We start from the raw sequence: 23326 nt of genomic DNA, 5'->3' as shown, positions 1-23326 counted from the left end.
TGTCAATGTCACCCCCTGCGTCCCCGCGGACACCCCAAACCCCCCCGCCATGCTCTGTGGGCCAGGGATGAGGGACAGAAACCCAGAGGAGGAGCCGCAGCAGAGAGCATCACCTCTGGGGCTGGAGGGAGTTTCCCTGAGGATCTTGGGGTCCTCGGGTGCCCGTACCCCACATCGCAGCCCTGCACGGCCCCTGGGGCTGACCCCGGGTGACCAGAATAGCCCAGATCCCCTCCCGACCCAGGGGTGCAGAAGCTTTTAGTTGTACTCCCCGTTGCCCCCCCAGCCATCCCCTCTATACCAGGCAGCTGGACCCGGCCCTTGGGGGTCCCAGGAGGGTCTAGTGGGGGTTCAGGCTCCACCGGACCCTCTGGGCAGGGGGGGGCACCCCGTGCCTGGCCAAGACGGGGACAGCGGCCAGGCCTGGCCTGGGAGACGTGCCAGCCTGTCCCCCCCACTCCAGCTGCCGAAGCAGAGATGCCAGAGGAGGGGACAGCTCCTTGTGGCACCGTTCATCAGCGCTGGCACCCAGCCCCTGCCCCAAAATAGCCGCGGGCGTGCGCAGAACTGGGGGGGTGAGCAGGACTTGGCACAGGGGTGCCCCCCCCCAATACCCACAGCGCCGGGGGGGCTCACAGGGTGCCCTGGCCGGGCTGCGCTGGGCCCCAGGACCCTCCAGCCCTGCTGGGGGGCTGGGTGAGGGTCCCCCCGACTGAGCGGGGCCGGGGTGTGGGGCTGTGGGGTGGGGGGGGGCCGGGGAGGGCTCCCGAAAGGTCAGAGAGGCAACGTGCAGCCCGATCGGGTTACCGGCTCCTTCCCCCCCCGCCCCGGGAACAGCCTGATCCGCTGGGCTGGGCACCCAGCCGGGGCGGGGGGGGGGACCCGGGGGGGACCCGGAGGGGACACGGGGGGCACGGGGGGGCACAGGACATCCCCGGGGGTGGGCGGGGGGTGACACAGGGGGCAGCCCCGGAGGGGCGGGGGGATGCTGCATCCGGGATGCTCCGTGCCCCCCCGGGCGGGGTCTGGGGAGCCGCCGCCCCGCTCCCCGCAGAACCACCCCACGGGGCGCGGCCGGACACGCGTGGCCGGTGCGACCGGCGCTGGGGAGACGGCGACCAACCAGACAATTAAAGGGGCCGGGAGCGCGGCGCTTCGCTCCGCCGCCTTTGTCCCTCCTCCCGCCCGGCGGCGGCGGCTCGGGAGGCACCGGCGGCCCCGGCCCCGAGCCCGGAGCCCGGAGCCGCGGCGGCCCCATGCACCGGTCCCCGCCGAGCCGCCGCGGAGCCCCGCACCATGCCCGAGCCGCCGGTGGCAGCGCAGGACGGCGACCGGCCCCGGCGGGCCCCGCTGGGCGACGAACGGGGGGAGCCGGTGGCCCCGACCGGCGTCCTGGGTAAGGTGGCACCGGGCGGGAGCGGCCCCCGCCGCCGGGGTCGGGTCGGGGCTGCGGGCGGCGGCTGCGGGGGGGCCGCTCCCTGCGGCTCGATGCGGATGTCGGCGGGGATGCGGCTCCCGGGGACGGGGCGGGGGGGTCCGTGCTCCCGGTGGAGCTTTGAGCCCCGCTCCGGAGCGGTCCGTGTCCCCCCGGGGGTCCTGTCCCTGCACCCCGCGGGGGTCTGTGGTTCTCCGGGGATCCGCGATGTGTGTTCCCCCCGCCGGGACTGGCCCGTGCCCTCCCGGGATGGAGTCCACGCACGGATCTGTGTCCCCGAGAATGTAACGGTGACCTCAGCATCAGGTCCACGCACCCCCCATGTTACCTCCGGGTCATAAACCGCCCCGGGAAGGTCCGTTTGCCCCCGCGGGACAGGCCCATGTCCCACTCAGACCCGGTCCCTGCACCCCTGGGGCTGGGCAGTGGGTGCAGTACAGGAGCTTTGGGTTGGGGTCCGCAAGCTGGGGTTGGGGTCCCCCGCTTGCATGTCCCCAGGATCAGGTGACGTCCCCATGGCCGGGTTGGGGTCCCCAGGACAAGGCGGTACAGGCAGGGCCTGCTGCCCGCCGTGCAGCCGAGCGGGACTCCCGCCTGTGGGAGGGTGACCCACTTTGTGTCCTCCCCCGGGACGCGGCTGCCCGTGGCGGGCGGCATCACTGCTCCCCAAAATGCCCCCTCCGGTGGCCGTGGGCTCCGCTCGGCGGTGGGGCAGCGGTGTCCCTGTCCACGGCACGCTGCGGCTCCGGTGACCTTATCCCGGAGAGCCAAGGTGAGCAGCACGGCCCCCGCGTGCCGGGGGAGCCGGTGGCCGTGGGGACAAGAAGGGAAGGAGGGGACACAAGGCGGGGATGCAGAGGGTCTGCATCCCCCCGCTTTGCTGGTGGAGCCCTCGGGTGGGTTGGTGACGGCTGCGGGTGCTGGAGGGGGCTGCTCTCACTGGTGACAGGGTGCCAAGGACCCCATGGCCAGAGTGGAGTGACGGGAGGGTCCAGCACCCCATGGCCAGCCAGGGTGGGGTGGCACGGGCGGCACTGGGGACCCCTCTGCATCTCGCCCACATCTTTTCCCTTGACCTTGGGCAGGAGAAACCCTCCTGCACCCAGAGCCAAGGCCTTGGGGTGGGTGCCGCTCTGGTTTGCACACCGGTGCACACACGTGTGCAAGGTTCATAGCGGCCACTGCCTGGCACGGCCCCTGCCCCACTGCGGGCTGGGTGACACCGCTCTCGGTGGGGCATCAATAATTCAAGGTGGCTGAGCTCACCGTGCCAGCACCAGCGAGCTGTCCCCGAGCCACCAGCACCCCGCAGCCACCCCGGCAGGGCTGGGCCCTGGGGTGCAGGATCGGGCCCGCTCTGGGGGCGGTTGGCTGGCGGCCCAGCGCTGTCCCGCCATTGTCCCCGGCTGTCGCCCACGGTGCCAGCACAGGGCAGCCTTTCAGAGCCCGGCGCCGCGGCCCCTTCCCGATGGCGGCTCAGGCAATGAGTTTGTCGGGTCTCAGCCTGGTTGGGGGGGCTGGCTCTGCTCCCCAGCCCAGGGGTTTGGGGGTGCGCGGAGCCGGCGTGCAGCCCCTGGGATGAGCTGCCGGAGCAGGTTGGACGTTTCCTGTTTTTCGGGTCTCGGTGTGAGCAGCGTTTCCGGAGCCTCAGGACCTTCCCAGCCCTGGGGCAGCCGGAGAGGCCGTGACGTCCCCTGGGCACTGGTTCTGCCACCCCGTCCCGGCTCTGCCACCCATTAGGAGGGGAAACTGAGGCAGGGAGGTGGCTGAGCACACTGCTGGTGTGGGGCAGGGAAAAGCGGGGTCCCACGGGGGGACCCACCCTGAGCACTGCTGGGGAGCCTCATCCTGCCCTCCCTACCTGCTCCGGGCAGCGTTTTCGGATGCACCGGGTCCCCATCTGCCCCAAGAGGCACACCAGGGACAGGATGTCCCCACGGCGTGGGCACCCTGAAGCAGGACAGGGACCACATCCCTGTGCGGGACCCAGTCAGGGGGGGACGAGGGGACCCTGGGGACCGTCCCCATCCCACGTTGCCGCGGTGGCGCGGGGCCTCCCTGGGTTTCCATGGAGACCGGCTGCTTTTTCGCTCTCCCCATTTTTCCTGCGGTTTCCCTTCTCCCGGAGCCGCAGCCCCGCCGGATCCCGGCCGCACCGAGGGGCTGCGGGCACAGGTGAGCAGGGGGACTGGGGGGGACAGGGGCACACCCCAGGACATCCCGCAGCCGCCGGCACCCCAGGGGTGCCAGGATGTGCTGCCGGCTCCTCCCCAGCAGCTGTTGGGGCCTTTTTGGGCACCCTGAGCTGCCGGAGGAGAAACCTGAGCTGGAACCAGCGTCACCGCCAGCGGGGCCATGACCTGCGGCCATGGCCACTGCTGGGGGCGGCCACCACCGGGGACGTGCCAGGGGTCCCTGCACCCACCCCATGTGCCAGCAGCTGAGTCGTTGGTACTTCGGGGTCCAGTTGCCAGTGCTACGGGTGGGAGGTGCCCTGTGGGGGTCCCATGGCTGCTCACCCCCCGTCCCTCCATTCCCGCGGCAGATAAGCTCTTCGGGAAGCGGCTGCTCCAGGCCGGGCGCTACATCATGTCCCACAAGGCCTGGATGAAGACGGTGCCCACGGAGAACTGCGACGTGCTCATGACCTTCCCAGGTACGGAGGCGCTCGGGGTGCCAGGGGCTGCCACGCTGGCATGTGGCACGTGGGGAGGGATGGGGGCTGGAATGGGCTGTGCTGGGGGACAGGGACACACTGACCGTCGCCCTCCAGACTCCACCGATGACCACACGCTGCTCTGGCTCCTGAACCACATCCGCCTCGGCATCCCCGAGCTCATCGTCCAGGTTCGGCACCACAAGCACACCCGCGTCTACGCCTTCTTTGTCACCGCCACCTACGAGAGGTAAGGTCACCGCCGCGTCCCCAGCCCCCGCCGTGGCGCTCGCCGCGTCCCCAGCCATGCCCCCTCTCCCAGCAGTTTGCTGCGCGGGGCGGACGAGATCGGGCTGCGGAAGCCGGTGAAGGCGGAATTCGGCGGCGGCATGAGGAGCTTCTCCTGCGAGGAGGATTACATCTACGAGAACATCGAGAACGAGCTTTACTTCTTCACCTCTCAGGTGGGATGCGGAGGGATGAGGGACACGGGGCAGGGATACAGGGATGTGGGGATGAAGGGATGTGAGGGTGTTGGATGCAGGGATTTAGTGAGGCAGGGATGTGCGGATGCGAGATATCGGGATGCAGGGATGTGGGGATGCAGGGATGTGGAGATGCAGGATAAAGGGATGCAGGGATGCGGGGATGTGGGAATGAAGGGATGTGGGGATGCAGGATACAGGGATGCAGGGATGTGGGAATGACAGGATGTGGGGATATGGGATGGAGGGATGTAGGGATGCAGGGATGCTGGATGTGGGATACAGGGATCCAGGGATGTGGGGATGAAGAGATGTAGGGATACAGGATGCAATGATGTAAGGATGAAGGGATGTGGGGATACAGGATGCAGGGATGCAGGATACAGGGATGTGGAGATGCAGGGATGCTGGGATGCAGGATACAGGGATGTGGGGATGAAGGGAGGTGGGGATGTAGGGACATGGGGAGGGGAGGCGGGTCCTCTCCCCCTTCCCATGTGGAGAAGGGGATCAAAGAGCCCCAGCCCAGCTACGAGCCAATCCAGCCAGCTCCCAAGCTGGGGACAAAATGGGTCTGGGGAGGGGACAGGGGCTGGTGACACGGGTGTGGGAGGAAAGGGACAGGTGGCTGGGCAGCGGGACCTTCACCTCGGGCTCAGCCCTGCTGCGGCACGACAGGAACGGCAAAACATCATCCGGTACTGGCTGGAGAACCTGCGCGCCAAGCAGGGCGAGTCGCTGCACAACATCCACTTCCTCGAGGGACAGCCCATCAGTGAGTACGGCACAGCACGGCACGGCACGGCACAGCGTGGCACGGCATCACCACCCCGTCCCCAGGCCGTGCCGCGGTGGCCCTGGAAGACACAAGCCCAGCGAGTGTCCCCTGTCACCCCATGTCCCCATCCCCGTGCTGCGTGCCGCTCGGGGTGGTGCCCACGGCCACCCCAACCCCATCCTCCCCATTTCCCCGTCCCACGCGTCACCAGGGACATGTGGGGGGTGGCAGTGTCCCCCGGACCGTCCCCAAGCTGTGCCGCAGTGGCCCTGGAAGACACAAGCCCAGCGAGTGTCCCCTGTCACCCCATGTCCCCATCCCCGTGCCGCTCTGGGTGGTGGCCATGCAGTAGATGGTGCCATGGCCACCCCAAACCCATCCTCCCCATTTCCCTGTCCCACGTGTCACCAGGGACATGTGGGGGGTGGCAGCGTCACCCGGGCCGTCCCCAAGCCGTGCCACGGTGACCCTGGAAGACACAAGCCCAGCAAGTATCCCCTGTCACCCCATGTCCCCATCCCCGTGCTGCGTGCCACTCGGGGTGGCAGCCACGGCCACCCCAACCCCATCCTCCCCATTTCCCCGTCCCGCGCGTCTCCAGGGACACGCGGGGGGTGGCAGCGTCCCCCGGGCCGTCCCTCAGGCCGTGTCCCGCGGCGCAGTCCCCGAGCTGGCTGCCCGCGGCGTCATCCAGCAGGTGTTCCCGCTGCACGAGCAGAGGATCCTCAAGCGGCTGATGAAGTCCTGGGTGCAGGCGGTGTGCGAGGCGCAGCCGCTCGGTGAGATGTTGGAGGGGGGTGGCAAAGGGAATGGGTTTGGGGGTCCCACCCCCGCTCATGCCCCCCTCGGTTCCCACAGATGAGATCTGCGACTATTTCGGGGTGAAAATCGCCATGTACTTCGCCTGGTTGGGGTTCTACACCTCGGCCATGGTGTACCCCGCTGTCTTTGGCTCCATCCTCTACACCATCACTGAGAACGACCAGGTGAGAGGGGCTGGGAAATGGGGTCAGTCCCCATGGTGTTGGGCCATGGAGGGGGGGAAACAGGGACAGGAAGGGACCAACCTTGGTGCCCTCTGTCCCCCAGACCAGCCAGGACATCTGCTGCGTGGTCTTCGCCATCTTCAACGTCATCTGGTCCACCCTGTTCCTCGAGGAGTGGAAGCGCCGCGGGGCTGAGTTCGCCTACAAGTGGGGAACGCTGGACACCCCCCCAGAGTCCATCGAGGAGCCCCGGCCCCAATTCAGGGTGAGCCCCTGGGGGGTCTCCATGCCCTGGGGGGGTCCCTGGGGCTGGGGTCCAGCTGAGCCCCCTGCAATGAGTGCCCAGGCTCAGTGCAGAGAACCGGCGTTGATGACACCGCAGGGGTCTGCGCTGGGTCCCAGCAGCACTGGGGTGACACAGGGACCCCGTGGGCGTCCCCGCCGTGGGGAGGGTCACACCCTGCTGTGTTCTCGCCCCATAATTAGGGCGTTAAGCGGATCAGCCCCGTGACCAGCGCAGAGGAGTTCTATTACCCGCCATGGAAGCGCTTGCTGTTCCAGTGCCTGGTCAGCCTGCCCGTCTGCCTCGCCTGCCTCTCCTGCGTCTTCCTCCTCATGCTCGGCTGCTTCCAGCTCCAGGTGGGACCTCAGCCCCCCTCCCCATGCCAAACTGCCACCCCCCCCGGCACCGACCCCATCCCTGTCCCTGCAGGAGTTCGTGCTGAGCATCCGGGAGCTGCCGCGCATCCTCCGCTTCCTCCCCAAAATCATCCTGGCCGTCATCGTCACCGCCTGCGACGAGGTTTACAAGAAGATCGCCTACTGGCTCAACGACATGGGTGCGTGGTGGCGGGGGGGGTGCCCCACAGTGCTCCGGAAGGTTTGGGTGCTGGGACCCCCCCCGTCAAACTGCCCTCCTCCTCTTTGCAGAGAATTATCGCCTGCAGAGTGCCTACGAGAAACACCTCATCATCAAAATGGTCCTGGTGAGAGGGGGACGGGGGGGACCCGGGGGGGACCGGGGGTGCCTCAGCACTCACCCCCCCATTCCCTCCTCCTCCTCCCGCAGTTTCAGTTTGTAAATTCATACCTGAGTCTTTTCTACATCGGTTTCTACCTCAAAGACATGGAGCGGCTGAAGGAGGTGAGGGGCTGTGCCGGGGCGGAGGAGCGATCTGTGCCCCCTCCGGCATCGCCCAGACGGACAGACGGATGTCCCCAACCCGCCCTGCCGCTGTCCCCCGCACCGTGCCTTCCTGGGCGGGCCGGTGTCCCCGCGTGTCCCCTCCGCTGTGGTCCCTGGCTGCGTTGGGTCCCCAGCGGCGGCTCACGGTGTCTCTCTGTCTGTCTGTCTGTCTGTTCTTCTGTCCCTTCCACAGCTCCTGCTCATCTTCTCTCTCTCCCAAAGCCTCGTGCGTCAGCTCAAAGAGGCTCTTCTCCCCTTCATCCTCCTCCACCTCCACCTCTCTCTCATCTTCCTTAAGTGCCTCCTGGGCTTTTGCTGGAGACTGGGAGTATCCAAAGTAGGAGCAGGGGGCGGGGGGGCCGGGCATCCTCCCACACCCACCCTGGGACCCCCAAGTGTCCCCTGGAGGGACATGGGTGTCCCCAGCCCTGGCTTTGCTCTGGCCGGTGGTGGCACGTGTGGCCCCAGCACCATCCCATCAGCTGTCACTCATGGTGGGGGGGGTCACAGGAGCAGGGGACACCAGGCTTGGGTGTCCACAGGGAGGAGCAGGGATGGGGATGCAGGGACACACACGCACACCCGAGTGCTGTCACCTTCTCCCTGGGTGACAGCTGTCATCCATGGGGGGTCACACCAGGCTTGGGTGTCCATGGGGAGGAGCAGGGACCAGTGATGGGGATGCGGGTACCAGGGATGGGGATGCAGGGACCAGTGATGCAGATGCAGGGACCAGGGATGGGGATGCAGGGACACACACCCAGGTGCTGTCACCCCCTCCCTGGGTGACATTGCTTACTCCGTGTCCACACGCAGATGCTGGCCACGCTGCTCATCACCCGCCAGTTCCTGCAGAACATCCGGGAGGTGTCACAGCCCCACCTGTACCGGCGCCTGCGCCGCGGGGACATCAACCTCCGCAGCCTCCGCCAGCTCGCCCACGCCGTCCTGCGCCTGCTCGCCCCCCGCTGCCGCCCCCCGGGCCCCTCCGAGGGGACACAGGGCGAGAAGAAGTGTCTGAACGGAGGCTGCGGGGTGCCGGAGGAAGAGGAGGAGGAGGAGGAAGGGCGGCACGGGTCGGACTCGGAGGAGGAGAGCGCCCTGGACTGCGGGCTGAAGCTGAAGAAGGTGAGCTTCAGCGAGAAGGCGGAGCGGCGCGGCGGCGAGCCCGGCGGCCCCGAGGACGACACCTTCCTGGAGGAGGGCAGCCCCACCATGGTGGAGAAGGGCATGGACCCCGCATCCGTCTTCGAGCTGTGTGAGGACGAGGAGGAGGCTGAAGGTCCCCCCGGGAGCCCGGCGAAGGCGGCGGAGCCGGCGGTGATCCCGCGGGCTGGCCGGAGGAGGCGGGAGGAGGAGGAGGGTGAGGAGGAAGGGCGGAGGCGCAACCGGGCGTCGTGGATCGACCCGCCGGAGGAGGACTACTCCACGCACCTGACGCAGGCGGAGGTGGAGAGCTGCATGAAGAAATACGAGGTGAGGGACGTGGGGACAGCGGGGTGCAGCGTACAGCTCCCCCAGCCCCATCGCAGCATCCTCTTCCTCCTCCTCTTCCTCCTCCTCTTCCTCCCCAGGACACCTTCCAGGACTACCAGGAGATGTTCATCCAGTTCGGCTATGTGGTGCTCTTCTCCTCCGCCTTCCCCTTGGCCGCCATGTGCGCCCTGGTGAACAACATCATCGAGATCCGCAGCGACGCCTTCAAGCTGTGCACGGGGCTGCAGCGTCCCTTCGGGCAGCGCGTCGAGAGCATCGGGCAGTGGCAGGTGGGCTGGGGGTGCGGGGGGTCAGGAGGGGTTCCGGTTGGCTTTGGGCTCATCCCCAGTGCTGTCGCTCTTGCAGAAGGTGATGGAGGCCATGGGCGTCTTGGCCATCGTGGTCAACTGCTACCTGATCGCCCAGTGCGGGCAGCTGCAGCGGCTCTTCCCCTGGCTCAGCCCCGAGGGAGCCATCATCTCCGTCGTGGTGCTGGAGGTAACGGGGCTGCCGACCGCTGTTTGTTATTGTAGGGTCTCCTATGTTGTCACGGCTCAGACAGCCAAGGGCTCCTCCAGATTTCCCCACCAGGGACGGGGTGTCTAAACCCTCCGCTGCACCCCCAGACAAAGCACTGGGGCCCAGAATCCCCCCCAAGATCCTCCCTGATCCACATCCCTTGCAGGGTGTGTTTTGGGATGCGATCCCCGTACCCGTGGGGATGCTCACCCAGAGCCGCGTGTCCCCCCTGCAGCACTTCGCCCTGTTCCTGAAGTACGTCATCGAGGTGGCCATCCCCGACATCCCCGCCTGGGTGGCCGAGGAGATGGCCAAGCTGGAGTACCAGCGCCGCGAGGCCTTCAAGGTACGTGATGCTGGGACAGGACCCCCCCCTTGGACCCCTGCCGTGTCCCCGAGGTGTCCCCAGGGCTGATGCGCCTCCCCGTTGACAGAAGCACGAGCGGCAGGCGCAGCATCACTTCCAGCAGCAGCAGCGGCGCAAGCGTGAGGAAGAGGAGCGGCAGCGGCACGCCGAGTACCAGGCCCGCAAGGAACGCGAGTCCAACCGCGACGAGGCCAAAGCCGAGGCTGCCGGGCAGGACCCGGCTCAGGAGAAGAGCCAGAGCAAAGGGAAAAGCTCCGGGGCCACCTCGCATGGCACCGACAAGCCCAAGCGTCCCAGCTCCCTCCTGGCCACCAACAACGTGATGAAGCTGAAGCAGATCATCCCTTTGCAGGGCAAGTTCCTCTCCGGGGGGGCCGGCGGCACAACTGCTGCCAGGTCTCCCCAGTCCCCCACCGGCAGCGAGAACAAACTCCCCGGTTTCCTCAGCTTCAAGTTCCTGAAATCCCCGGAGACGAAGCGGGACACGGGGACCGAGAAGGTCCAGTCGCCCACCAAGCCATTCAACCCCGGCAAGCTCTTCAACTTCGGCAAGTCCGAAGGGGCCGGGGGTAACGGGACGGCGGCTACCGCCTCCCCCCAGCCCCGAGCCGGCCCCTCGGCGGACACGGGCGAGCGGCCGGTCCCCAGCAAGTCCCATCTCAACGGGGCGCCGGAGGAGGGGGGCCGAGAGGAGCCCGAGAGCCAGGTGGAGGAGGAGAGCGGGGGCTACAAACTCTAACCGGACGCTTTTGGGTCAGGCAGCCGCCACCATCGTCACCCTCTCGCCTCCCCTCGCTGTCCCCCCGCCACAGGGAGCTCAGGGCTGCTGTGCCGGGTGCCAGCGCCGGCCCCTCGCTCTGCACCGTCCCCACCTTTGCCGCATCCTCTCGTGTCCCTCCAGCTGCTCCGCTGACCGCAGCCCCGGCATCCTGCACTGGGGACACCGCAGGGAAGCGAGCGGCAGCTGGGGGTGTCGGACGGAGCATCCCAACGGGGAGATATCCCAGCCACGGGCTTCATAGTGGGGAGATGCCGCGGTCCAGCCCAAGGAGCTCGGGGATGCCGGAGCCACCAGGATCCAACACACCTGTGATAGCGGAGGGACGAGACAGCAGCACTCACGGCGGTGAGAGGAACCCGATTCACCCATGAGCTCCAGCCATCGCCGCAGTGGCACTGGGGCCGTGCCCTGCTCCGTCCTGCTCCCCGTGGATTGTCCCAGCACGGGGACATCGTCCTGCCCGAAGCTCGGGAGGGAGGGGGGTGAGCGGCAGCCACCCGGACCCCCGCGCACGGGCAGCATTTCTTGCACTAAAACCCAAAACAAAACCCAACGCAAACGACTCGTTCCCCTTCTTCACCCAGCAGCTTGAGGCCAGAGGTGCCCGGGCTGGGCAGCAGCCCCAGCGACCGCAACACGAGCCGGGATGTGCCCGCCCTCCAAGTCTATTCCTTGGAATTATTTCACGATTAGGACCGGCACACGGAGGTTGCACACAAGGACCGGGGCTGGGGGGGTGCAGGGTGGAGGTTTGGCCGTCACTGGGTCTAGTTTGATAGTTTTAGAGCTTTACCAGCCGCTGGCCTCACTCGGCTGCCCGGGGAAGCAGCCGCTCCCGGCTTTGCAGCCGCTTCGCTTTAGGGGCCAGGATGGGATGGTGGCACCGCGAGGTGGCACCCTAAGGTGTTGGGGACACCCAGCCCTGCCAGCTGCCCCCTGCCCTGCACCACCAGCCACCCACCATTCCCAAAGCAAGTGGGGGACACTCGGGGGGCTGCTGGGAGCCGGGGGACACCCAGGTGGTCACCCCATCACTGTGCCCAGTCCAGGGCCAGGCGGCGGAGGGGTCTGCGCTCCCCTCTCTCCCCTGGCCCTGTGCTGTAGAAAATGTTGAGCTGTTTTCCCCCCGTCTCTTTCCACACATCACATAATGTATATATATTTTTGTCTTAAGCCATTTTATACAGCAATAAGGGCAGGAGAGGACAAAGGCTTTACCTACCACCTGCTCCATTAGGCAGGAAGATGCTCTCTGAGGCCAAAGCCACCGTCCCCACCACCACAACGGGGACAAGACCCCAGTGGCAGCTGGGGACAGCCCCAGCGTTGCTGTCCCCCGGGGCCGCGCAGAGCAGAGGATGCAGGAGAGATTTCTGGGGCGATTTCAGGGAAAAGGGAGCACAGGGCTCTGCGGCGCTGGGAAACTGGGGCACGGCGGCTCTGGGACACCAGTGACATCAGTGACACCAGTGAGCCCCAAGGGGAAGCAGCAGTGTGATAACAATGGAAGGAGAAAAGACCCCAGCAAGGCTGGGGGGACCAGGGAACCCCAAACACCCACCCCAGCTCTCACCCCATCCCTGCGCTTCAAAAGGGAGTTGCTTTTGCCCCATTTCCCTCCCATAGGCGACAACCCTGGGGACAGTGACAGGGTCCTGCTGCATTTTTAACCATTTCTCTATACAAATTACTTCTACAAGCGGCTGCCTGGCTCGTATCTCGCTCCTCAGGGCAGTTACTGTACCAAGGAGCCAAGATTTAAGCTGTTTAATTTTGGTTTGTTTGGTTTTTCCCTTGCTGTGATTTATTTCTTCGGAAATTAAAAGAAATGAAGTGGGGGTTTATTTATTTCTTTTTAATTTATTTTGTCATATTTTTGTAAAACCTGCAGAAATGCAATAAAAATATATTTCAACAAGCCTGAAGGTGTGGGGTAAAATTCATGGGGACATCATCACCAGTTGGGGACATTGTCCTCTAACACTGGGCAAAGCTGGGGACACAAGGACACCAACCGCAGCTCTCACAGGGATTGGCAGGCAGAGGAAGAACAAAGAAAGTTAAAATCCTCTAAGTTCTGCAAATTTATTGTACACAGTATCAAACATGGAATAGTTTAAAAATAAATGCAAAACCAGAACTAAATCCAAGGGCCGTGACATTAGATGAGGGGCATTCACAGCCACTTGGGCGAGCAGCCTTTCTGCCAACATGCAGCTTTTGGGGAGAAAACACCAAAAATCCACCTTCTCCCAGCCCTGCGCAAGGAGATTTTGGCAAAAGAAGAGAATTCAAGTTGCAAAACCAGGTTGGAAATAACAGAGTCGGAATCGCAAAACCAGCCTGGGATGGCGAGTGCTGGAGGGAGCGGAGCTTAAAGCTCCACCCTGGGACACCGGGTTTAACTAAAAATACCCAATGAGGCTCGTTAACGGCACATTGTGCGCTGATTAATAAGGAATGAATGCGTTCGGAAATCAGCGTGGACAAGGCGGTGAGTCAGCCCCGGCCGGGCTATTTTGTACAGTAATTAGTCATCTCCAAGAGCTTCGTTAAGGAACGAGTCCTGCTCTCCATCAGCTCCTTCATCCTCCCCAGTCCTGCTTATCAAAGCCAAGCAGTATTTGATCTGTTAGATTGTCCAATATTGTGTGTCTCAAAAAAAACCACACCCCAAAAATCCAATCCCTGTGTGTATTTGACAGCAGGATGAGCAAACAGGGACGAGCTGGCCCGGGGAGGCAAAGTCGGACCTTCCCGGCCAAATAAAGTTGGGTTTGGTCACGAAGATGAGGAAATTAAAAGAATTATAGCAAAAGCAGCACAAATGATCACCCATCCCATGCACAGGGTGCTGCTCGCCCACCTCCTGTGTTAAAATAAGTCCTGATTTGTTTGAAATAAGGTTGAGTTTTGGCAGCTCCTGGCGGTTGAGGCGTCGGTAAAACCCGAACTCCAGCACCATAACTCAAACCGCCCCGGCTCCCTAAAAAGCACTAAGGCTGCCAATAACGCCTTTGAAAACATTCCTAGAACAACCCGACTCCACAAATCACACACGCAGGGAGCTTTAGTGCTTCAGATCTGGGGGCACACTGGGAGTTTTGCCTTTAAAAACAGAATCTCGGCATTAAAGAGAATTTGAAAGCTGGTGTTTTATTCCCTCTTTCAGTTACAAAGATGCTGCTCCATGCAGGGCACGTTCAGCCTTTTCAACATCTAAAGATGCCCTGGTAGTTAAATAAAGATGAGGTTCTCCAAGTCCCATCTCCTCCCTGGCATTCAGCTCTCCAGATGACACACATCTTTTTATATCAAAATATAACTCAACTTGCCTGCGTTTCAGGACAAGCTGAACCTGCTCCCCATCCAAAAATACCCCTTAGCTGCTCCCAGGACACACAACCCTCGCTGCTTTAACGAGAAGGATTTTCCCACTCGCTATTATGTGCCAAAATATATAAAGAAGAAGACAAAACCTGACACGGAGAGAGATGAGCGGGAGCCCCTCTGGTCATGGTCAGCGCATCGCAAAACTCCTCTGCTGCCACAACTAATGCAGGAAAACAAGTTACTTGTTCTCTTATAGATACGCAGGTCTCTAAAAATATATTAAAACCAAAAAAAGCAGCTCGTGGTGCACAGACAAGGTGGGAAAGGGAGGCGGTGACGAGCTGAGGGCTGCGGCGTTAGGAAAATCTCAAACTCCTGCTTAGTCCTCAGCTTTAAGGCCAGAGCTCAGCGAGAAATAAAGCTTTGGAGTTCAACCTGTTGTAACTACCCAGTAAAGAGGGAAAATGTTAAGATTAACGTTCAAACTTTGCCTCACAGGAAACAGTCCTGACGCGGAGAAGCGACCGCTGCATAAGGCACGCACAGGGAGGGAGGGAAACCCATTTTCCAGCTGATTCTGCCCAAATTTCACAGCCTTCCCCACACGGAGCCGGCAGTGAAACCCCCAACAACTCAGCTGTTCGCTGACAGCTCCAGGTTCACCGGGTGACAGTAAACAGGGTGTCCCTTGTCACAGCACGGCTCAGCACCCGTTACCAGCGCAGGATGCGGGGCCCCGATGCCGCTGGTGCTTTGTGCCTTCCCAAGGTGAAGAAAAGCTATTTATTTCTATTAAAAAGTCACATCTACAGCATCTAAACGATTCCAAAAGCCCACACTCTTACAGCGTGATGTACCTAAACGCACCTAAAAACTCCTGCTCACCTTCAATCCCCCTGCGGGAAGGAGTTTAACGCCACGGCCGCCCGGTGTAACGTGGTTTCAGGGTTTGATTAAAAACTTGCTCAAGGAAACATCTCCAAAGCTGAACACAACACCACCACCTGCCCGAAATACCCCCGACCACACAAACCGACCCGGCAAACCGCAGGAACCAACCAGCAACGCTAAGAACACCCATTTTGCGGCTCCGACGCAGCTGCGAATTCGGTCTCGCCTTCCAAAATTCTCCCACCTCTAAGTCTTCCGAGAGTGTTTTTTGTTACTACTTCTCCCCTAAAGGAAAGAAATAAAGCATCAATCATACGATATCAAAAATAAACCTCAAGAGAACTCGAGTTGCCCTGCATTAGTGTGTCTTTATGTTAGAAAAAGGCAGTGCCCAACTTGTTAATACTCTAAACGTGCCCAGTGTATATTGAATTTAATTGCAGAAGCTCCAGCGCTGTTGGGTACAGGATGGCCTGCGGAAAGGGGCTCATCACCCCCAATATCGAGAACGTTTCTGCTGCTTTGACTTTTAAAAGATGCACTAATCAACTAAGAAAAAAAAGAAACAAAATTCTGATTGCTTGATGAGTTTCTCAAGTTTTCATTTAAAACCCCAAACCTTTAGTATACAGAAACAATAAAAATAACACCACTATGCAGACAGGTACAAAAAACCCCTGAGGGTCACTAAATCTTGGTCGCTTTGTAACGAGAGAGTTGTCGGAAGTCAGAGGAGCTGGGTGTTACACAAACTGCGCCCAGCGAAAACCCAGGGTTTGGTTCTTTAAAGTGTTTCTGGCGTTGTTTTCAATGCACTAAGGCACCAGGAAGTCACAGTTAGGCAAAGATCTTCCATGCGACACTCAAATACACTTACCATGGATTACACAGGATAGAGGATGCGCAGCTGGAGAACTGGAGGTGGGAGCAGCGTGGAAAGCGAGGAGGAGGAGGAGGAAGGACGGGACTCGCTTCACATCGGTGGGATGTAGAAAGACTCACTGCGGGTACCAAAAATCCACACTGCTTGTACACAGTCACCAACGCCAAAAAGATACAAGTGGTTTGACTCCGAAAGTCCCGTCCCTTTGAAGAGCCGTTCCTCCATCGCTTCAGGACTACTTCAAAAAGGCAACTTTACCTCCTAAAACCAGGTGAGATATTTCAACCGACAAGATCGTTTTTATCTAAAAGACACAGGGGGGGGAACAAAGACGGGGGTTTACAACGGGAAGGAACTGCCAACTCTGTTTAATCGTACACAGCTCTGTCGGGCGGAGAAGTCGGCAAAGCCCAAGCCTCGCCGCGTCCGCCCGGAATTACACAGCGTTTTACAACTCCACAGCACGGCACAAACGTTGCGGCTCCGCCAGACACACACATTGGTCACACTGCACCACCAGCTGCACGTGCGGCTCCTCTCTCGGCATCTCACGACTCTTCGAAGGGTTCTTCGAAGGATTCTTTGAAGGATTCTTCGGATTCGGGTGATCCCACCAGGCTGGACACTCACATCCTGCACCTTGCGCTATAAACCTTGTTGGCAGCATAACTCTTGCCATCTCCAGTAAAACACACGGAAACCCAAGGATATTTTATCTTCACCAACACAGTTGGCATTTTCAATGACGCTCCGGCAATTTGGAGGTCACTGCCATAGCAAAAAGGTAAGTTTCTGTTGTTGTTTGAGGCAGATATAAAGTTCTAAGCTACTCAGTGTTAAGTCAAATTCACTCGCGGCATCAGAAACTCGGTGCCTAACGTATGGTTAAAAATGCAACGTGAGCTGTGCCCTGCTCGTCCTAAGGTTCTGCCTGGCTACACGGTCATCAGCAACGGTTTGTCACCCTTTGTCCCCAAACCTGACAGTGTGACGTCCCCTGTGGGGACAGGGACAGCAGAAACCCTCAAAGCTCGCGGCCACCACAGCCACTCGGAACAAGGCTCACCCAGGATCCCTAGAAAAACATTATCCAGGATCCCTAGAAAAAATAAACGATGCTCGTGCTATTTCTTGAATCGGTGTTTCAGGATTTGTGAACGAGGAAAAACCACAGCTAGAAATGCAACGGTTTAAACTAACACAGGGTGAAGTCAGCGTCTCACGGTAAAGCAGACAAGACATCATTACTAAGCTACACCTTTCCTGTCCCCTACAGGTGACGATGCTCTTTTCCTTTCAGTCTCTGAACCTCAGAAGCCACCCACACGACGTACAGGTCCCACTTCTCTTTTGGAAGAGCCAGTGGCTGCAGGCACTGAAATGTCACGGTAAGAGAGGTTGGTCTTAATCCGAGACTGCAGAAGCTCACATGGTGATCAGCTCCAAGTCCCGACTCCATCCCGGCCACGTCGATATCGCAGGAAAATATAACGTACCATTATTCAGAGCCGGCAGCTGACACAGAGAACTCCATCTGGTTGCCCACAGACTCATCCATGTGCCTCCCCATCTCCGCTCCATCAGCTCTAAGACGCTGTTGATCAAACACTCCATGCAGGAGGAGTATCCTTTTAGTCCAGCGCATGTATCAGTCCGTTTGAGACCAAGAGAGGGTTAGAATTTAAGAGCAACAAAAGCGACACACCTTTCGCTTCAATTCTCCAAGACCACCGATGCACGAGCTAATGTGCGCTGCCAAACGAGCCTGGATGTCCCCGAACAGACCAAAAACACAACTGAGAGATCGAGTCAACACCACATTCGTTAAGATCAACACAACCCTAGATGACACCCATTATTATATTTTTAGTGCAGTGCCAGTTTCAGAATATTTGTGAAAAAGTGAGGTCCCACACTTATGGCATCCAAAGAAGAATTAATGACTTGTAATATGTCAACGGGTACATAGATGGGAAAAGCTTCGCCACGGAAGGTTCTGTAACAACCCACGTCTCCCCCCAGCTCCCGTGGCGAGGTCTGGTTGATCAGGTAACAGATTCAACGAAATCTGTGAAAGTGACAGTGTGTATTTTTAGAAAGGAGGAACTAGGGTTATACTACATCATTCACTGGATCGTTCCGCCACTGCTCTGTAAGTTTTACGGCATAAATTAAAAAAAAAAAAAGAAGAGAGGAAAAAAAAATAAATACATTGGCTCCTATGAAGTCAGAAGTGGTTTGGGCTGCATAGTGGAGGGGTGAGAGATGGGCAAAATTTACACACTTTGCGACAAAACAGGAAGCGCCCGCAAAGTCGTAGAGGAGAAAGCCAAGAGTCTAAGTGTCCTCGTTCATATCCTGGCTGTCTGTCCGAGCGATTTTCCGTGGAGGCGCCGAATTCTCCCCTTCTATTTCCACCTGCTCTTGATCTCTCTTCTTTGCTGCGTTCTGTTGGGACAGAGAAAACCACGGTGAAACTCTCCAAAACCTCAGATTCTGGTGGGAATTAGTGGTGGTAAGCCGAATTTTTGCTTGTAAAAGTTTTCAGATGAAATAGAGCGTTGTGGCAACCTAACAGGCCCAGGAACCCCCACTTCTCACCCTCCAGCATGAGCTCAAACACACTGATTCACGTGTTCCTCAGCGTTTGTACCCCAGGTCCTGACGCAGCCTCGTTAGTGCAGGCACATTCTGCACAAACTCATCTGGTTTATTTTCCTAACGGTCCCGGGACCAATTTGCCAAGGTCACAAAGGGAAAGCTGCAGCAAGTGGAAGATAAAACCGCAGCCTCCCAAGGTCCAGACACTGAGTTAGTGTCCCCATGTTGGAACAAAACCTTGTCTTTTTACAAGCGTTGTTGTATGTCTTCCTGAAGTGCTGTTTGCACTTTCTCCAATTAATCTTCAACATTTTGATTGTGATTAAGATTCAGCTCAATTAGCCCCAGTCAGCAAATCAAGGCAAAATGTTAAGAAAACACAACCGTACCTTTTTGTCCCACTGCTGATGTAAATAACGCAAAAGTATATTTGTTTTTTCTGTTACTATGACTGCCAAAAAAACAAGAAAAGAAGAGAAACATACTGAGGTCATTTGGAAGATGACTTTGAAAACAGTGCAGTAATCACCACATTGCTTCACATACCACGGTCCTTTTTAATAAAATGAACAGTACACAGGAACGCCGATCGCTCCGTAAGGATAGAGGAAAAGCACAAAACCAATAACTAGCCGTACACTGCTAATCACTGTGCTGACAGTTCTGTAACATCACCTGGGCTGAAGTTTAAATTAAGGAGATTATGCACATGCCAGATTTTCAACAGTTGAACAGAACAAAGTTACTCAAACCCTCAAACTTCAGCATGCAGACTCACTTTGTTCAGACGGATATTCTCTCGTGGGAAGATATACCGATGGTCTTCTATTCTGTAGAAGGATTAGAACAGTTAGAGAACAAAGACAGCAGAAAAGGTGATTTTGAACCCAAGCACAGCTCAGCCAACCCAAAGGCCCTCGCTAACACAAGCACTGGGATATTCTGCCCTGTTCCACGACGCTGTGTGGTTACAGCTTTTTAAAAACACACCTATATAAAGAGGAAGGTCCTTTTTTAAACGTGTTTTTCAGGACATAAGACAACTATTACAGAACGCATACACAAAGCAAGCACCGCAGCTGGGTCTGGCTGATGCGAGGACACGCTCCTCACCAAAGCAACAGGAAGTTTTCCTTGCCAAGCCCAACTCCTGAACTATCAGCTGTGATCACACGTGGGTTTTAAGACACAAAATACTAATTTCAGGGGTTTTTTCAGCCTTGGAGCCGTGCAAGAAAACCTCCCCCCGAAGTGGTGGGATGCGGCAATACTTACTGATGCTTTACATACAGAGTCCGCGTGGAATCTGCTGAAGTTGCTTTTGTTGTAGACTGGTAATCCTTTCAAAAAATCTGCCTAAAAATACAGAATACAAAGAAAGAAAGAGGTGAGGAAGGAAGGGAGATATTCTGGTCGCTGTTTGCCTTGTGCTGATTCCCAAAGAAGTCGATCAGGAATTGATGGATGCTCTCGGGTCCCAGTTTCAACCTCCACTTTCAACATTTGGGTCATTAAATCCCCAAAGTTCAGTAATTTGGTTAGAAAGCTGCTAATTCACTATCTTTTGGCATACAGGTGATTAAAATGAGGTGTGTGTCCAACCGGGAAGATCGGCACCGCACAGATTCAAACACTGCTGGTGTAGCGGACCAAGACTCCCAGTAACTTACCACCATAAATCACGACATCGCACAAGAAACCCCGCCACAGTTACGCTGAATATCACACCAGATCAAACCAGTTGCTCTACCCCTTTCCCAGTTAACATTCTTTGTCACAGCCGCACAGAAGGACAAAAGCCCAGTCCTTTTGTTGAGGGATCACATCCCTACGTGCGCATCAAGGCTGCTGGTACATCAGAGGAGAAGAAACACAGCACCAAGTTTTGCCGGGAGCGGTGAGATCACCACACACAACCAAACCGCTGATGGCAGGAGCAGCAAAGCTCTGTGCTAAGAGCCGCAGGAGCCCCGCGGAGCCTCGCGGTTTAATTAAGCCACAACAGCGTGAAACAGGAATTTCCTTCTCAAAAGTGAAAGCGGGGGGGCGGGAAGAGAATATTACGGGGTCAGGAGAAAACTGGGCTTCAAAGGGCGTTGGAGCCTCTCTACTCGCAGCCGAGACAAAGGAAAATGCCCAGAGATGTCTTAAAATAAAGAGAAAATGGGGAATAAATGCAAGATGTACCTGTGCAATGAGCAGGACAGGCGCTGAGATGGGCCCTTTCAAGTCATTAGAGCAGCTGGCTGTATTGTAATGATAATTGCTTCAAGATTCAAAGCCCGTTACACTCGACACTAAAGGATTCTACCCTAGGATGTCCAGCACCTTCTTTACAAGCCATTTTAAAAGGATGGTAAAGCAGCAGATGAGAAGTCGTTTAACTTCAGTGTGAGAAGCGACACGTAAATGGGCACTGATGCTACAAACCGCCAGGCTGGAAGACTTTGTTTTCATTTCAATAAAGCCATTATTTTTATTAACACTGCATCTTTAATTCAAAACAAAGAGCTAGAATTAGCCAAACCAGAAAATATTATTCATACTTTGGTTCTTAAAAAGGACGTTACTGCCATTCCACCTCCAGCCCTTCCCACAGACCTGGTTTCAGAAATAATCTTGTTAAAATACTGGACGATTCCAGCAAACTGCAAATTCCTCTTGCCCAACACTATTTCCCAGCACCTTTGCTCGCTGCTTCTCCAGGACAGAGACTTCAAAAGGCGCTGCCAGACAGAGTTTCCTCCATATAGCCCAGATTTAAGAATTATTAATTACATTGCTCTGTTTAGAAGGATTGAGCATCTTTAAAAAGAACCCGTTACATTTCAAAGCACCTCGCTTCCCCGTCGCATTAAATTTGCAGGCTTTCTATGACAAAGCCACCTGCTCCGCCACACCATCCCAATCCAGACACAGACACGGCCTCAATTTATTTGATTGCGGTAAAGCCTGACAACTATTGGGTTTATTACCACTTGTAAGAATGGAAAATAACCGCTCTTATTTAGGAGCACACGACGTCAAGTGTCTCTTCAATAAGCCACAGCTCAACTCAGAGTTCCTCACGCTCGACTATTCCCTGTTTTCCAAAATGATGAGATGGACGTCTCTCCAAGCCAGGCTGCAGTCAAACACCAGTTTAACCAAAATCTGGTTGTTAGCAACACAAACTGTCCCTCCAATAAGGATAATCCTGCTGCATAATGAACATTCCAGCAGCTACCTGCTGATACAACCTCAGAAACCACCAAAAAGGCCCCCCCAGGGGAATTACTTGGAGTCATATTCCTGGATATTTAGAACTAGACAATACCCCAAGTGCAACGACCCTTATCTGCTCCAAGGGCAGCAGATAAATAAGCCCCAGCATGGTGTTTACACACCGAGTCACAGCTCCTGTGCAGTGTCACATGAGGAAACGTCCCTCCCGGGCACCTCCTGCCACTCGTTAACCAAGGAAAGTGCAGCCAGGCCAAGAGAACTGTCCCGCATGGAAGTGCAAAACCAGCACCTGCATGCAGCAGATGCTTCGTTTCCTTTAGGGAAAGGTAAACTTCAAAAACACCTGACAAAACAGGCGTGATTGTGCAACCTCAGAAGACAACACCGGTTCCTTCTATGATTTGAGAAGTGAGGGAGAGATAAGCTGCATCTACTGTGTCAACAAGGTGCTTTCCAGGAAGACTCAACTAAAAGCAGAAAGGTGAAAAAACAAACATATACACACACCCCATTCTCAGCTTTTCAAAGGAACTGCAGTAACAAGGCTCAGGAAGACGAGGCCCAGCACAAATACTGAGAGCAGAGCCCTGTCCCAGCACACACAGGGAAGAGGAAAATCACCAACACAGGCTTGGGAACGGCCACCTGAGCTCTCAACCGCAGAACAGCTGTACACAGAGACCACTGGGACATCCCTGGTCTTCCTTTAGTTACTGAGGAGCAGAAGAAAAACCCTTCTCCTCCTCAAAAAATTATTATGTTGCTACAAAGTGGAGAAAGGAGCCTGGAAGCGCCTTGGCTGTAACATCAACCACCAAACGCTCAGGCACAAAACCTGTCGCTGCTTGGGGGGCACAGAACAGACCGAACAACCTCATGTCCGTCTGTCCAGCCCTCCAGGGATGGTGACTCCAGCACTGCCCTGGGCAGCCTGTTCCAATGCCCCACAGCCCTTTGGGGAAGAAATTGTTCCCCAGATCCAACCTCAACCTCCCCTGGTGCAACTTGAGGCCGTTTCCTCTGCTCCTGGCGCTTGTTCCTGGGGAGCAGAGCCCGACCCCCCTGGCTCCAAGCTCCTTTCAGGCAGTTCAGAGATCAGAGGTCTCCCCTCAGCTCCTGTTCTCCAGCTGAACCCCAGGTCCCTCAGCCGCTCCCATCACACTTGTGCTCCATTCCCTTCTCTCCACCCGCTCCAGCACCTCCAGCTCTGCCCCTCCCTCCCCTCCGCACCCCCGGGGATGGGGATCCCCGCCATCTTGGGGTGCGGGACACCCCGGATCGCAGCGACTCCCCCATCACCCTCCCACCTCCGCCGAAACCCCGAGCGAGGCCTCCGGAGGCTGCAGGCCCTGCAGGGCCGGAGGCGGCCGCGGGCCCCGCCACCCCGGGCTGGGTGCGGCTGCGGGGTGCGGCCGCCGGGGCAGCAGCTGTGGGACGGGGTGGGGGTGGGGAACCCCATGGGCCGCGCTCTCCTCACAGCCCCGGACCGGGGCCGCCGCCATTTCGGGCGGGGGGCGACAGCCACCTACCATCTTCGCCGCCGGAGCCGTGAGGAGCCGCCCCCTCCCCCGCCGCCGCGCCTCAACGCAACCACAACCTCCGCTCCCCGCCCCGCGCGGTCTTATTGGTCCACGCCGCGCCGCTCTGGCCTCCTATTGGGTGGCCCGCCCGTCACTCAGCGCGGCGCTGAGGAGCATGGGGTTAGGTTGAGGCAGGAAGCGCCC

General features: G+C 58.3%; 2 protein-coding genes across 9 annotated transcripts; one reads left to right on the top strand and one right to left on the bottom strand.

Moving 5' to 3' along the window:
- The first annotated feature begins 1046 nt into the window (after positions 1-1046).
- Positions 1047-12589, top strand: ANO8 (anoctamin 8). 8 transcript variants are annotated; one of them, XM_071799717.1, is made up of 18 exons: positions 1047-1396; positions 3981-4091; positions 4209-4341; positions 4414-4555; positions 5255-5351; positions 6017-6133; positions 6213-6340; positions 6444-6605; positions 6827-6979; positions 7053-7179; positions 7271-7326; positions 7410-7484; positions 7720-7863; positions 8343-9002; positions 9101-9292; positions 9369-9500; positions 9757-9867; positions 9956-12589. In XM_071799717.1, exons 1-18 carry the CDS (start codon positions 1297-1299, stop codon positions 10625-10627), a joined length of 3312 nt encoding a protein of 1103 aa, XP_071655818.1. In that variant the 5' UTR covers positions 1047-1296; the 3' UTR covers positions 10628-12589. The 8 variants fall into 8 exon arrangements, with proteins under 8 accessions (XP_071655818.1, XP_065714292.2, XP_065714293.2 ...); XM_065858220.2 differs by having other exon boundaries at positions 1048-1396; positions 4417-4555; XM_071799718.1 differs by having other exon boundaries at positions 1382-1401.
- A 151-nt stretch (positions 12590-12740) lies between these two features.
- Positions 12741-23205, bottom strand: DDA1 (DET1 and DDB1 associated 1). Its single transcript, XM_071799722.1, has 5 exons — positions 23132-23205; positions 19653-19733; positions 19156-19207; positions 18767-18828; positions 12741-18224 (listed from the first exon to the last, which is right to left on the bottom strand). Exons 1-5 carry the CDS (start codon positions 23132-23134, stop codon positions 18114-18116), a joined length of 309 nt encoding a protein of 102 aa, XP_071655823.1. The 5' UTR covers positions 23135-23205; the 3' UTR covers positions 12741-18113.
- Positions 23206-23326: the final 121 nt, after the last annotated feature.

This window comes from Patagioenas fasciata, chromosome 27, assembly GCF_037038585.1.
Source record: "Patagioenas fasciata isolate bPatFas1 chromosome 27, bPatFas1.hap1, whole genome shotgun sequence".
NCBI lineage: Eukaryota > Metazoa > Chordata > Aves > Columbiformes > Columbidae > Patagioenas > Patagioenas fasciata.
Note: the sequence above shows the minus strand (reverse complement) of the source record. Positions and strands in the feature narration are given on the sequence as shown.

Bases quoted from the DNA above. Each gene is read 5' to 3' on its own strand.
- ANO8 (XM_071799713.1), top strand. From the start codon at position 3,319: ATGCACCGGGTCCCCATCTGCCCCAAGAGGCACACCAGGGACAGGATG. The intron at 4,342-4,413 runs GTAAGGTCACCG...CCCCTCTCCCAG, and splicing joins GTCACCGCCACCTACGAGAG to CAGTTTGCTGCGCGGGGCGG. The intron at 6,134-6,212 runs GTGAGATGTTGG...CGGTTCCCACAG, and splicing joins GTGCGAGGCGCAGCCGCTCG to ATGAGATCTGCGACTATTTC.
- DDA1 (XM_071799722.1), bottom strand. The intron at 19,208-19,652 runs GTAAGTATTGCC...ATCCTTCTACAG, and splicing joins ACTCTGTATGTAAAGCATCA to AATAGAAGACCATCGGTATA. The intron at 18,829-19,155 runs GTGAGTCTGCAT...TTTTTTTGGCAG, and splicing joins AGAATATCCGTCTGAACAAA to TCATAGTAACAGAAAAAACA.